The 15,971-nt window shown below is 43.2% G+C and overlaps 1 protein-coding gene across 1 annotated transcript in view; it reads right to left on the bottom strand.

Annotated features, from left to right (window-relative positions):
* Window positions 1-15,971, bottom strand: part of Cdk15 (cyclin dependent kinase 15) — a 93,093-nt gene that overhangs the window by 65,204 nt on the left and 11,918 nt on the right. The window contains exons 5-6 of the mRNA XM_087902218.1: window positions 3,535-3,629; window positions 2,491-2,553 (exon numbers count right to left, since the gene is read on the bottom strand). Coding sequence (XP_087758344.1) covers window positions 2,491-2,553; window positions 3,535-3,629 — 158 coding nt within the window. The remainder of the gene's footprint in view (window positions 1-2,490; window positions 2,554-3,534; window positions 3,630-15,971) is intronic.

The following is a 15,971-nucleotide window of genomic DNA, read 5'->3' as shown; positions in this document are numbered from 1 at the left end:
CACTGGGTCTGACAAAAACTGGCCCAGTTTCCAACTGGGATCCCTGGCTTCAACCTCTACTTGTACATTTTTTTTTTCATACAATGTATCCTAATCATATTAAATTCTGCCTCCCCCAGCTCCGCCCCACAGTCAGAAGCTTGCTGCCAAGGCTGGCGACCTGCGTTCGAATTCCCACGACCCATATGGCGGAAGGAGAGACCTGACCCCCACAAATTGTCTTCTGACCCCCACACCCGTGCCGCGGCGTGTGTATATTCCCGCCACCACACCCCAAATTAGTAAGCAAAATGTAATAGAATTAATCGCACAAGCAAGAAAACACTTGCTTCTTTGCATAGCTACAGGACAGGACTTTTTACTAGAAATTTAAAGCATTTTATTTTATGTAATATGAACGTTTTACCTCTATGTACGGCTGTGTCCCAGTTGCATGCAGTACCCACAGAGACCAGAAGAAGGTAGTAGACCCTGTGGAAATGGAGCTACAGATCTCTGCTATGTAGGTGCTAGGAACCAAACCAGGTCTTCTGCAAGAGCAGTAAGTGCTTTTTTTTTTTTTTTTTTTTTTTAATGGCCGAGCCATGTCTCCTGCTTTTTTTCAACAGCCAAGCCATGCCCCCAGCTCTCCAGCTCCATACTGAGCTTTTATTTGTTTGTTTATTTATTTATTTTCGTCCTTCTCAGCACTTCAGTGTCTGGTATGTGTGATCCTCCATCTTCCTCTGAGCCTTCTATTTAGCAGCTGGCACGCCCCTTGGCATCCGGCTTATTGTCACACAGCCACCTGAGACTAGAGCCAGTCTAGAAGCTCGCCCGTGCCATTTCCTTAACGCCTCTTGTCGGTTTCCTCCACGGGTCTGGCAGAACTCCGCCTCTGAAACACTCAGAATGCCTGCTTTCTCTACTCCTCTGCTAGAACTGTTGAACACTACCACGTTTAAGAAGGAAAGATGGTGTTGTCCAAAGGTGGCTCACTGGCTATGAGCCCTGGCTGCTCTTGTAGAGGACGAGAGCTGGGTTCCCAGTGCTCACACAGCAGCACACAACCATTTGTAATTCCGACACGAGGGGATCGAATTCCCTCTTTTCGGCTTCTACTCATGTATGCACATACATCTGATTTGAAAAATAAATCTTTTAAAACAATAATAATAGCCCCCCCCACAAAACATAGTTATGTAGACAATTCAACAACTGTTTTGTTATATTGTTATATTTAATAATAATTGTTTTGTACCCATGAGGGTTCTTGCCACAACTACACATCCTTTTTATTTTTCTTGTTTCACTGCCTACTTCTCTTTCTTGTTCCCTCCTCTCTGAACCCCGCTTCCTCTTTTGGGGGTGTGGTGATTAGGTCTCTGGGTCTAGTAGCTATGTAGCTTGCTATGTAGCCTAGGTTGACCTTGAACTCAAGATCCTCCACTTCATGAATGCTGTAGGTGTTCATCGCTGCATGGTTCATCTTTGTCTAGCTCTCCAGCCTGTCTCCACACCACTATTTAATTTTTGTTACTCTTCCACCATTTCTTGCCCTCAAACCTTCTTAAAGGTTTGCTTCTACGGTCAGGCTACCTCCGCTTGCTAAGTATTCTCCCAGAATTCCTCGTTCACACAGCCAGGCACTGAATACTGTGCTTCTAACTTTCTTGTAAAGTCCATACCACACTTTTAACTCGTTGAAATTAAGTTAAACACAATCTTCTCGTGATCAGAACACCAGAACTCAATGCAACTCTAAGTACTCTTTATGTGTTTCTTTAATAGACAAACACAAAAATAAATGTTAGTTATAAAAATTATTGTATCAAATGCAACTCTGTCATAGAGTTACTTTTAAGAGTGGATCATTTTGTTGCTCCCAACAAAACCCCGTGGAGTGAGAAGTTTGAATCACAAATGGTTTTTAAAAATACATCACAGATAGAATTGCGGCTAGCTAAGGAGTTATGATTTCTACTCCTATATACAAGAAAATGGCATTTAGTTTCATGTGCCTCCTAGGACCTGCTAGGACACACATCGCCAACCTCATCACGGGCCACAGCAGTGTGACATGAAAAAGGTCTATTTTATGCTGACCTCGCTTCTCTCGCCCTTCGATATACTTATATTTAATTGGTTGATACGTGTAATGTAAAGACACACTGTTGGGTTAGGATGCCCAGGTCCACATCTTTGCGTCTTGAAGAACAACTACTTTTCCTAGAGTACTCAGGATGTTTATTTTCTTTTCGCTTACTTAGCTGTTGTTGGGAGACTGTAGCCTAGGCAACCTAGAACTCACTCTGTAGACCAGGCTGGCCTTGAACTCACAAGAATCCTTTTGCCTCAGTCTCCAGGGCACTGGGATTAAAGGCATAAACCACTATATCCAATCCACCATCTTTTATTGTACCGCGGACTCCCCTTCTGTGACCGTTGTCTGTTTACAGATGCTTCTACTGTGTGCAGGCCAGAGGAGAGCCTGACTCTTAAAGTACTCACCCTGACGTTGTGAGGATGAAGGCCTCCGGGATGCTGAGACATGTACTGAGCCAGGTCTGTGTGCTAAACAGAATGGCAGAGAAAGAGGACAGAGGTCAGCGGCACTTGGACAGTATCCTGCATCACACCGGGCACCCGAGCGGGCACAACAAAAACGCGATGTTTAGACCAAAGGGCACTTGGACAGTATCCTACATCACACCGGGTACCCGAGCAGGCACAACAAAAACATGGATGTTTAGACTAAAGTATAAAAGGAGTATAGCCAGATTTCTATGAGGCAGACAGAGCATGTCTTTCTAGCTGGCACATCAGAGCCCATTTCTCGGCACAGAGACACTCCATGTGAGTATCTGGTTCTGAATACAGCAAAGGAAACTCTCTTTCCAAGTGTCCTTGAAGGCAGGTCAGTACACTTCTGTCAGGATTTTTTTCTGTTCATTTGAATTTTTTCCCCTTTCAAAAGTACAAATTGAGTCATTCATTAGTAGGCTTATATATGGCCTTTAGATATCTTGTGTTTTATATCTTTCCGTTTAGCCAAAGAAACAAACCAGGTTCTAAAAGTAATTAAAACAACCTTTTTTATATAAAAGATTTATTTGTTTATTATGTGCATAGTGTTCTGCCTGCTTGTATGCCTGCAGGCCAGAAGACGGCACCAGATCTCATTACAGATGGCTGTGAGCCACCATGTGGTTGCTGGGAATTGAACTCAGGACCTCTGGAAGAGCAGCCAGTGCTCTTAACCTCTGAGCCATCTCTCCAGCCCCAAACGGCCTTTTAAAAGCACAGAGATTTATGAGAAAGCAAATGCAGAATCCTAGTCTATTCCTGGCGGCAAGGGGGACAGGACAGACAAAATCCAGGTGAAGAGGTATGACTCATTGCTGACCAGAGCAGCAAGGCCCTGCCTCGCCCAACAATCCATCCTACCTTCCACATCATAATGAAAGTTTTATCGTGCCATAAAATATTAACAGATTCATTATACAAGCACCAGGCTTTTCCCCCCTCTGTGCTGCAAAAGTCTAGAGAACTCACCAAGTATTCAAACACGAATGTCAGCGTCTCCTTGGTGTGAACGATGTCATGCAGGAGGACAATGTTGGCGTGCTTCAGCCCCTTCAGGAGAGAGGCTAGGAAGATGCAAACAAGAGGGTACTGCCATCACTGATAAGAAAGTGCTCCTTTAAACCTAGTAAACAATTTTTATTTTTTTTAAACATTTCAAATCAAGCAGTCTTGGGTTTTTATGGCTGGAAATGAGTCTCTTCCGTAAGAACGTTTGAGGTGGCAAAGGACTTGTGCTGTTTTGAAAGCGACGGGCCTTCTCTGACAGGTCCAACGGCTGCAAACAGGGGTTCCACCCCTCTAATCAGTTTCCTCTGAGCACTTTGTGAGGCTCCCCTCTGGGACTCTCACCATCCCAGATGCAGAGCCTGGGCTCAGAGGCACACAGGTCAGCCATTGGAGAAGCAGGAAATTGGCTGTCCCGCCTCTTAGGGCCGGAGTTTGAAGTGGCCAGGCTTTAAAAGACAAAGTCCAAAGAGCGGGCAACAAGGCTGATAAATGTGGCTGGTGTGTGGGGGTAAAGAATAATGGCTCCTCCCTCCCTCCCTCCCTCCCTCCCTCCCTCCCTCCCTCCCTCCCTCCCTCCCTCCCATCGTTTCTTTATCTCCTTCCTTCTTTCCTCCCTCCCTCCCGCCCTCCTTCCCTCCCATCGTTTCTTTATCTCCTTCCTTCTTTCCTCCCTCCCTCCCGCCCTCCTTCCCTCCCATCGTTTCTTTATCTCCTTCCTTCCTCCCTCCCTCCCTCCCCCTCCCATCGTTTCTTTATCTCCTTCCTTCCTCCCTCCCTCCCTCCCTCCCTCCCTCCTTCCCTCCCATCGTTTCTTTATCTCCTTCCTTCTTTCCTCCCTCCCTCCCCCTCCCATCGTTTCTTTATCTCCTTCCTTCTTTCCTCCCTCCCTCCCTTCCTTTCTTTTTCTCCTTCCTTCCTGTCTTCCCTCCTGTCTTCCTTCCTTCTTTCCTTCCTTCCTTCCTTCCTGTCTTCCTTCCTTCCTGTCTTCCTTCCTTCCTGTCTTCCTTCCTTTCTTTCTCTTTCTTTTTTCTTTCCTTCTTTCTATTTATTCTTTGTGTCTTCCACATCATGTGTCTTGATCCCACTCATTCCCCATCCCTTCATATCCGCCCTCTACCTGTGCAACCCCCACAAAATAATAAAATAAAATCCAAGAGATAAAAAAGGAAACGTCAATCTCATCATGGAAACTGTAGTGTGACACAGCGAGTCATGCAGTAAACCGTTTCCATATCTTTTTACTTGCAAGTGTTCATTGTAAAGAATGAAGTGGTCTGGTTCGAGGGCTTCTTGAGGGAATATGGCGAGACCCTCTGTGGAAATGACACTTAAAAGAGAGCACTGAGCGTGAGGAGCCTCGGAGAACAGGATGCTGACAGCTACCTCATGCCTGTTCAGGAACAAGTCATTCTAAAAGCAGCCATTGATTGATTGATTGATTGATTGATACTGGGGATTAAGCCCAGGCTCTTGCTTCGGGTATTTTACCAGTGACCTGCCCTTATTGTTACTCCATAAAGGCACCCAATTAAAGAGGAGAGTTTGCCACAAAAGACCAGGAAAGGCTATCTTTGGGAGTTCCAGAGAGATGGAAGACCCACGACTTTAGAAGGACGAAAACAAAATAGGCATAAAGAGACGGTAACCCAAGCATGAAGAAAATAGGGTCTTTGAGACTAAAAATGATGCCCGGTAAAATGGATTATGACTGTAAAGCCAGCATTCAGGCGACTGAGGCTGGAGGATTTCTGCAAATCCAAGGGCAGCCTGGACTACAGAGTGAGACCTTGTCTCAAAAACAAGCAAGCAATCAACAATAAAATAAACAAAAGACATAAAAGAATGAAACAATATAAAACTTAAATCATAAATATTAAGGCATATACACATATTCTTAATACATAAAAGTCCAGGCAGGAATATAGAGGGGAAAGAAATATTCTAGAGGGAGAGAAAAGGAGAACACAAAAGGGTAGAGAAGCAGAAATACAAAAAAAATCCATATTTTCTCTCACGTGCAGAGTCGAGATTTAAAGACTTAGAGAGCTGGGGCGATGGCTCAGTAGGTAAAGTTCCTGCCTTTATGTATGTCTAAGGACTGAAACTCAGGTGCCTAGCATCCACACGAAAGTCAGGATGTGGGCGAAGGGATCTCTGGGGCTAACTGCCTACAACAGACTAGCTAACAGCCGTGTCAGTGAGAGGACCCTGCCTCCCTAAATACCGTGGAAAGTGTTTGAGGATGACAGCTCGCATCAACTCCTAGCTGCATGTGGAACCAACACGCATGCGTGCACATGCAACTATACACCCAAATGCAGACGTATGTGTATATATTCAGAACGGGGACTATTAGGTGGGAGGAAAGAGATTGGTGTTGCAGAGGGAGGGCCAGGAAAGAGGGGTGCTGCGGGAAGGTTTACAGCTAGTAACTACCCGCCTGCTGGGGCGTGGCCTCATAGACTATTTACCCGGATGCAGAGGTACAACCGGAGGCACAACCGGCCCCTTCTCTTGTCTCCCTGGTTCCTGCTTGGTTCGGATTGTTTCAGATCTCGTCTCCACCCGCCCAGAGAATCTTGGTTTGTAAGTTTTCCCCCCTCAATAAATAACTGTCTATCTCTCAGTTTTGAGCCATTGTGGTATTTCTTTTAAGCGCCCGATATCTCTACCATCAGAGGGGTGGAAAGAGGAAAATTCTAGTAGGGCACAATGTTATATGGGTATGAGAAGGTCATAATGAGATCCCTTATTTTGTCCTCTAACTGAAAACATTAATTAACAAAGGGAAATGCTAGAGCTGGAGAGATGGCTCAGCGGTTAAGAGCATTGGCTGCTCTGCTCTTCCGGGGGTTCCTGGCTTCAGTTCTCAGCCACCATAGGTGACTCACAACCGTCTATAGTGGGATCCGATGTCTTCTTCCGGTGTTCAGGCATATGTGCAGACAAAGTACTCATACATAAAATATATAAACAAGTCAACCTTTGAAAAAAGGAAAATGGTATAATGGGGGGGGGAACCCTCAAGATCAGGGTTCTGCTTTGTGCTTATGTCTCTACTCGATGAGCCCCCTGCACCAGCTCTTTCCTACTGTGGAGATCTAAGGATTAGGAGCAAACTCAGAGCCATGGACATGGCTCAGTGGGTGAGCCCTTGCTGCAGGCACCTGAGCACCTGAATTTGAATCCCCGGAACCCAAGGCAAAGGTAATAGTCACAGGTAGAAGGAGTCTGTCTCCCAGTCCTAGACTGTTGTCTGTATATGCTGGGTCTCTCTAGTCTTTAGGTTACCTGAGGACACAGCCTGACCCCACCCCTGACTTTGTCTTTGCAGCACTGACACAGGCCTGGCATGCGGTGCTCAATAAACGTTTAAGAATCAATAAAGACGAGGTCACTTCTAATGAGTCTACGCAGCAGTCAATAATATGGAGCCCCCCCCCCCCACCATGAACACCATTAGACACTGAACGATAAAGGATTTGCAATCCATAATGTTACATTTTCTCTGGCGTGAGAGCCACAGACTAAGATAAGGAGTCAAGACATGCATCCCAAGAAACTGTAGAATCCAGGGAAATGTCTGGTAAGTATCAGGGACTGTCAGAGAAGTAGTTCTGATTTCTTTGATAGTTAGCCCCCATCGCATCGGGCCCTCTGGTGCAACAGTGGCATACATTTGGGGGGGTGAGGGTAACCAATCACTTCTTGCTTGGAGTTGAGACCTGCGCCCCAGAAAGGAATTCATACCCGGTACCACAAACCCCATCAGGAGTCTGGAGTTCAGATCATAGGCCCTCATTGGAAAGCTACTGTTGTTTTGCTAAGTGAACAGGATGTACCTGTTAAATGGTCTTTGGATATTTCTGTTTATATCCATGGATTAATGATGCTGTTGGCTTTGAGCAAAGAAGCTTCTTTTCGGTGTGTGTTGCGGGCAGCAGTTACTGAAGAGACTCTTAACTGGCCAAAGGACTAAGAATAAACACCTATGGGATGCTCATCTCTAAATAAGACATCTGTGTGACCCCTCCAAGGCTCAGAGAACAAGAAAGAGCAAAAGGATGGAAATAATGTAAAAGCTGGAAGAAGAAGCAGAGCGTTGTGGAATATGGTCCTCAAGGTGTGACATGCCATTGCCTCTGAACCCTCAGCCCCTGTGATAGCCTGCAAGAGATTGGGTCTCAGGGGGCTGGAGAGATGGCTCAGAGGTTAGGAGCGCTGCCTGCTCTTCCAGAGGTCCTGAGTTCAATTCCCAGCAACCACATGGTGGCTCACAATCATCTGTAATGAGGTCTGGTGCCCTCTTCTGGTCTGGTGGCATACACACAGACAGAATAGTGTATACATAATAAATAAATAAATCTTAAAAAAAAAAAGAGAGAGAGAGATTGGGTCTCTCCACATTCCATTATGGGTGAGAGGTACTCACAAGCCTCCCTACCTTCCTGAGGTCATGAAGAGTTGCTAAGGGATAAAAGTATCTCTTCCCTGGTAATTTGCTCATATTTCTGTGTATAACCTAATTGAGCGCATGAGTTCATTCCACACAAAAATAACATGGAAGTAGAAGGTGGGGCAGGGGAGAAAGATACTGGGAACAGCCTCAGCAGCATAGCAGGCCACGGCGACAGCAATGGCCTCCAGAAATTATCTGACCACTGGAGAGTCAACCTCAGCCCTGCCTGAACCTGGAGGAGTGACCATCTGAGCCTTGGGCCCATAGGCAACTGGAGGAACAATCACTGAGGTCTCTGCCCTGCTTGCACTTGAAGGAGCATTTAATGGAGCTACAGCCCCCACTATGCTAATTGGAGGAAAAGGGGGACCCCCGAAACACAGGCTCCCCCATTCCGATTGGAAAAAGAGATGGGTAAGTAGCAGAGTAATACAGAGCAATACAACACCAAAGAAAATAGTGGTTCTACAACAGCAAGACATGAACATCCCGATGCCGATGAAGCAGAACAAAACAACCTTAAAAATAACTTTATGAAAGAGGAAATGAAAAATTCCAGGAAATAAAAAATTCCCTTAAAGAAGTGGAGGGAAAGGTGAACAAAAAAAAAATGTAAGAAATCAACAAATCCCTTAAAGAGAACCAAGAAAAGGCAAACAAACAGGTGAAAGAAACAGTCCAAGACTTTAAAACTGAAATAAAGTAAGGAAAACACAAACCGAGGGAATTCTGGAAATGAAAAGTCTGAGTAAACAATCAGGAACTACAGAAGCAAGAAGAAAAAATAGATTGCAAGAGATAGAAGGGGCCTGAGGCAGCAACCTCCACAGGAGCAGGTACAAGGGAGCAACCGCTGAGGGAGCAGGCCTGAGTTAGAGACCTCTGTGGGACCAGTTGTAAGGCAGGAAACTCCGAGGGAGCATGCCTGCTCCGTGGGAGCAGGTCCAAACCAGGGGCATCTGGGGGAACAGGCCTGAGCCAGTGACCTCAGGCAGAACAGGTCCAAGGCAATGACCTCCACAGGAGCAGGTACAAGGGAGTCACTGCAGGGGGAGCAGAGCCAAGCCAGAGACCTCTGTGAACTGGGCGCAAATCAGCAGCCTACGAGGGAGTAGGCCTGAGCCAGTCACCTCTGCTGGAGCAGGCCCAAGGCAGTGACCTCAATGGGAGCAGCCCCAAGCAAGCAACCTCCATGGGAGCAGGGCCAAATGAAGCCCGGGATTGTAGAGTGATTCCCGGGAGCACTGAGTGACATCTGGGAACACCAAGTGACCTCCAAGGTGACTGGAACCGTGGCCCTGACTGCACCATGAGGAGCAGCCATCTGAGCCTTGGATCCACTGGCACCTGGAAGATTGATCACCAGAGACACAGCCCCAGCTACACCAGAGGAAAAGACGGGTAGACAAGGTAAGAACACACTCAACACCACAACACGACACCAACAAAAACTCGTGGCCCCACGGCAGCAAGACTTGAACACCCAAGTCTAGATGAAGCAGAAGAAAATGACCTAAAACATAACTTTAGGAGAATGTTTGAGGCCCTCAAAGAGGAAAGGAAAAAAGGAGAAAAGAGAAACAAAAAATTGGAAGAAATCAACAAATCCCTTTAAGAAAACCAAGAAAAAGCAACCAAAAAGATGAAAGAAACAATTCAAGATTTGAAAACTGAAATAGAGACAATGAAGAAAACACAATCCAGGGAAATTATAGGGATGGAAATTATGAGAAAACTATCAGGAACCACAAACACAAACATAAACAACAGAATATAGAGATGGAAGAGAGAATCTCAAGCGCTGAAGATGCAATAGAGGAAATAGACTCATCGGTCAAAGAAACATTAAATGTAACAAAAGCTTAACTCAAAATATCCAGAAAACATGGGACACCATGAAAATACCAAACCTAAGAATAATAGGGATAGAAGAAGAAAATAGATTCAACAAAATCATAGAAGAAATCTTTCCCAACCTAAAGGAAGATATGCCTATGAAGATATAAGAAGCTTACAGAACACCAAACAGACTAGATTAAAAGGAAAAAGTTCCCTCACTACATAATAATCAAAACACTAAATATACAGAATAAAGAAAGAATAGTAAGACCTGCAAAGGAAAAAGTAACATATAAAGGCAAACCTATCAGAATCACACCTGACTTCTCAATGGAGACAATGAAAGCCAGAAGGTCCTGTTCAAGCATTATGCAGACATTAAGAGACCACGGATGTCAGCCCAGACTACTATACCCAGAAAAACTTTCAATCACCATAAACAGACAAAACAAGATATTCCATGACAGAACCAGATTAAACCAATACCTAGTCACAAACCCAGCCCTACACAAAGTACTAGAAGGAAAACTCAAACTCAAGGAAGTTGGCTACATCCACAAAAACACAGACAATAGATGATTTCACAGCAGCAAATCCCAAAGAAGGGAAAAAGAAAACCCCCATACAATAACATCACCAACAACAAAAACTAAATTAACTGGAGATAGCAATCACTGGTCATTAATATCCCTTAATATAAATGGACTCAACTCACCTATAAAGAGACACAGGCTAACAGACTGGATATGAAAATAGAATCCCTCCTTCTGCTGCATACAAGAAATACACCTCAACCTCAAAGACAGACATTGTGTCAGAGTAAAGGGTTGGGAAAATTTTTTTCCAATCAAATGGACATAAGAAACAAGCTGGTGCAGCTATCCCGATAGAGTTCAAACTAAATAGATTTCAAACTAAAATCAATCCAAAGAGACAAAGAAGGACATTTCATATTAGTCACAGGAAAAATCCATCAAGAGGAAATCTCAATACTGACCATCTATGCCCCAAAGCAAGTGCACCCTTATATGTAAAAGAAACACTTCTAAAGCTTAAATTACACATTAAACCCCACACACTAATAGTGGGAGACTTCAGCACCCCACTCTTACCACTGGACAGGTCTGTCAGACAAAAATTAGCAGAGAAATAAGGGAACTAACATGTTATGACTCAAATGGACTTAACAGACATCTATAGAATATTCCATCTAAACATAAAAGAATATACCTTCTTCTCAGCACCTCATGGAACCTTCTCAAAAACTGACCACATGCTAAGTAACAAAGCAAACCTCAAAAGATACGAAAAAATTTGGAATAACCCCATATATCTTATTGGATCACCATAACTTAGAATTAGAATTCAACAGCAACACTAATTTCAGAAAGCCCACAAATACGTGGAGATTAAACAATACTCACTTGAATCACCTATGGATCAAAGAAGACATAAAGTAAGAAATTAAAGGCTTCCTAAAATTCAATGAAAATGAACACACATCTTACCCAAATTTATGGAACACAATGAAAGCAGGGTTAAGAGGAAAGTTTATAGCATTAAATGCCTACATAAAGAATCTGGAAAAAATCCCACAATAGTGAGTTAACAGAACACCTGAAAACTTTAGAACAAAAAGAAGCAAACTCACCCAAGAGAACTTGATGGAAGGAAATAATCAATTGAGAACTGAAATCAACAAAATAGAAAGAAAGAAAACAATACAAAGAATCAATGAGACAAAGAGTTGGTTCTTCGAGAAAATCAACAAAATAGACAAACCTTTATCCAAACTAACCAAAACGCAGAGAGTGAATACCCAAATTAACAAAATCAGAAATGGAAAAGGGGACATAACAACAGACACAGACAAAATACAGAGAATCATCAGGTCATATTTCGAAAATCTGTACTCTACAAAATTGGAAAACCAAAAGGAAATGGACAATTTTCTGAATAAACATCACTTACCAAAATTCAATCAAGACCAGATAAGCAAATTGAATAGACATATAACTGCTAAAGAAACAGAAACAGTCATCAAAAGTCTCTCAACCAAAAATCAAAACAAAACAAAAAAACAAAACCAGACGGTTTCAGTGTAGAATTCTATGAGATTTTCATAGAAGAACTAAGACCAATACTCCTCAAATTGTTCCACAAAATAGAAACAGAAGGAACATTGCCAAATTCTTTTTATGAGTCTATAGTTACCCTGATACCCAAATCATACAAAGACACAACTAAGAAAGAGAATTACAGAACAATCCCCCTCATGAACATTGATGCAAAATTGGAAAAGAAGTCAAACTTTCACTATTTGCTGATGATATGATAGTATACTTAAGTGATCCCAAAAGTTCTATCAGAGAACTTCTACAGCTGATAAACATCTTCAGTAATGTGGCAGGATATAAGATTAACTCAAACAACAAAAAAATCAGTAGCCCTCCTATACACAGATAATAAACAGGCTGACAAAGAAATCAGAGAAATACCATCCTTTACAATAGCCACAAATAGGATAAACTATTTTGGGGCAACCCTAATAGAACAAGTGAAGGACCTGTATGACAAGAATTTAAATCATTGAAGAAAGAAATTGAAAAAGACATCCGAACATGGAAAGATCTCCCAGGCTCTTAAGGTAGGCTTAACAGTAAAAATGACAATCTTACCAAAAGCAATCTATAGACTCAATGCAATCCCCATGAAAATCCCGGTAAAATTCTTCACAGACCTTGAAAGAACAATACTCAACTTCATATGAAAAATAAAAAAACACCCAGGATAGCCAAAACAGTCCTGTACAATAAAGGAACTTCCGGAGGCATCACCTTCCCTGACTCCAACCTCTACTATAAAACTACAGTACTGAAAACAGCTTCGTATTGGCATAAAAACAGACAGGAGGGCCAATGGAATCGAATTGAAGACCTGGATATCAATCCACACATCTGTGAACACCTGATTTTTGACAAAGAAGCAAAAAAACATAAAATGGAAAAAAGAAAGCATTTACAACAAATGGTGCTGGCATAACTGGATATCAACATGCAAAAGAATTCAAATAGATACATATCTATCACCATGCACAAAATTCAAGTCCAAATGGATCAAAGACCTCAACGTAAAACCAACCACATCGAATCTCATAGAAGAGAAAGTGGGAAGTACCCTTGAATGCACTGGGGCAGGAGACCACTTCCTAACTATAACACCAGTAGCACAGACACTGAGTGCAACAGTTAATAAATGGGACTTTCTAAAACTGAGAAGATTCTGTTAAGTAAAAGACATGGTCAACAAGACAAAACAGTTGCCTACAGAATGGGGAAAGATCTTCACCAACCCCACATCTGTCTGATCTCCAAAATATATAAAGAACTCGAAAAACTAGACAGCAAAAGAACAAATAAGCCAATAAAAAAAGGGATACAGACCTAAACAGAGAACTCTCAACAGAGGAATCTTAAGGAAATGCATAACAAAAGCCATCAGAGAAAAGCAAATCAAAACAATTCTGAGATTCCATCTTACACTAGTCAGAATGGCCAAGATCAAAAATACTGATGACAGCTTATGCTGGAGAGGATATAGAGTAAGGGGAACACTTCTGCATTGCTGGTGGGAATGCAAACTTGTACTGTGGCTTTGGAAATTAGTATAGCGATTTCTCAGAAAATTAGGAATCAATCTACCTCAGGACTCAGCAATACCACTTTTGACATATGTCCAAAGGATGCTCAATCATACCACAAGACATTTGCTCAACTATGTGCATAGCAGCATTATTTGTCATAGCTAGAACCTGGAAACAACCTAGATGCAGCTAAAGAATGGATAAGGAAAAGGTGTTTCATTTACACAACGGAGTACTACTCAGCAGTAAAAAATAATGACAACTTGAAATTTGCAGGCAAATGGACAGAACTAGAAAAAAACCAATGGAGTGAGGTAACCCAGACTCGGAAAGACAAATATAGTATGTACTCATTCATAAGCGGTTATTAGACATAAAGCAAAGAACACCAGGCTACAGTCCATGACCCCAGCGAGCCTAGAATACAAAGAGGACCTAAGAGGCACACATGAGTCTACATAGGAAGGAGAAAAAGACAAGATCTCCTGGGATTGTGGGGGGCAGGGGGAGAGTGGAAGGGGACAGGGGAGGAAGGAAGGGGAGTGGGGAAAGCTGTATAGCTCAATAAAAACAATACGTAAGAAATACTAATGGGGTGATTATGATAGAAATATATCATGTATGAAAACATCACAATGAAACCCATTGGCGTGTACAGTTAATATATGCTAATACAACTCTTTAAAGATCAGTGACGCGGCTCAGTGGATAAGGGTGCTTGCCATATAAGTCTGGTGATCTTGAGTTCAATCCCTGGAACCCATGCAAATACGTAGAAGACAAAAAAATGATTGCACGAAGGTGTCTTCTGATTTCCACATAGGCATCATGGCACGGCTTTGAGCGTGCGTGCACGAGCATGTGTGTGAACACTGATGCACACTAATAACAATAATTTTAAGCTTTTAAAAATATGCTTCACCTATGCCATTACCCTGGGGCTACTTCTCATAAGGCCGTAACTATGCAAAGAATATGCTATGTCCTTGATCAGGTTGGACTCAGCAGAATTCCTGTCAGCCAGGCATGTTCTCCTCCATCTGTGGGAAGAGCTGACTTGAGATTTTAATCAGACCCTTGGTTGATCCTATCGGATGACCCCCAGCAAGGTTCCTGAACCTCTTTTTGTTTTGGCGAATTTTCTCACAAATAGATTAGAAGTAAGTACAACGATCTCAAAGGGTTTTCAGCCACGACTGTTTCTAGTTTAAGCTCTACCGTTGCCGGGTTCTGTAGGAGAAACTGGGAATCTGCTGATCACACACTATTGGGCTGTTTTCTGGAGTGTTACTTCCGAGTCTGCCTTAATTTTCACACAGACAGCATCATAGAGTGGAGTTCTGTTTTCAGCTTTTACTCTTGCTGAAGGAGAGTCAATCGAGCAAGCCTCTGCCATTTTATGTAGCAGAGAGAATTTAAATATAACTGACGTGAGTTCTAATACCAGAGAATGCTATGACTCCAGACAAATTTCCCAGCCTCTCTGAGGTTCAGACTCCTTCATTTCTACAACAACAACAAACACCATTATATTGTACTTCTGGTGTTAGTGCAAGGGACTGACAAAAACTATGGTGGAAAAAGGCATGCCACATTTCTGGATCTCAGGAAGAGTGTATATATGAAAACTCTGTGTTTCTTGATTCAGCAGCTTGTGTACTAAAATTGGCTCCCATGCAAGGATAACATGCAAAGTCATGATATCTTTTTCGGGGGGTGGGGCATTTTAGGGTCAGGGAGAAGCCTGGTGTCCGGGAAACTCCCAGAAATGCATAAGGACGACCCCAGCTAAGACTTCTAGCAATAGTGGAGAGGGTGCCTGAACTGGCCGTCTCCTGTAATTAAATTGGTGGCTACCCTAATTGTCATCAGAGAGCCTTCATCCAGGAACTGATGGAAGCAGATGCAGAGATCCACAGGCCAGCACTGGACCGAGCTCCGGGTATCTGCCAGGAATCCTGTTGAAGAGTGGGAGGAAGGATTGTAGGAGCCAGGGTAAAGGCCATCACAAGGGAACCCACCGAAACAACTAACGTGGGTTTATAGGAGCTCACGAACTCTGGACTGACATCTAGAGAGCCTGCGTGAGACGGATCTAGGCTCTCCACATATGTGTGACATTGTGTAGCTTGGTCTGTTGGTGGAAACCTCAGCAGTGGGTCAGGGCCTGTCCTTAACGCTTGAGCTGGCTTTTGGGAATCTTCTCCTCATACTGGGTTGCCTCACCAAGCTTTACTACAAAGGGAGGAACTTAGTCCTACCTCAGCTTGGTATCCTATGCTTTGCTGACACTCATGGGAGGCTTGCCCCTTCCTGAACAGAAACAGAGGAGGAGTGGATGGCGGTGGGGAGAAGGAATGGGAGGAGATGAGAGGGGGAAATTTCAGTCAGGATTTAAAATAAATGAAAAAAAAATAATAACTTAGAGAAAACACTGTAGGCAAGCCAAAGGTTCAA

The sequence above is a fragment of the Myodes glareolus genome, chromosome 27, assembly GCF_982192425.1.
Source record: "Myodes glareolus chromosome 27, mMyoGla1.1, whole genome shotgun sequence".
Taxonomy (NCBI): domain Eukaryota; kingdom Metazoa; phylum Chordata; class Mammalia; order Rodentia; family Cricetidae; genus Myodes; species Myodes glareolus.
This window is presented reverse-complemented; position numbering and strand designations above follow the sequence as displayed.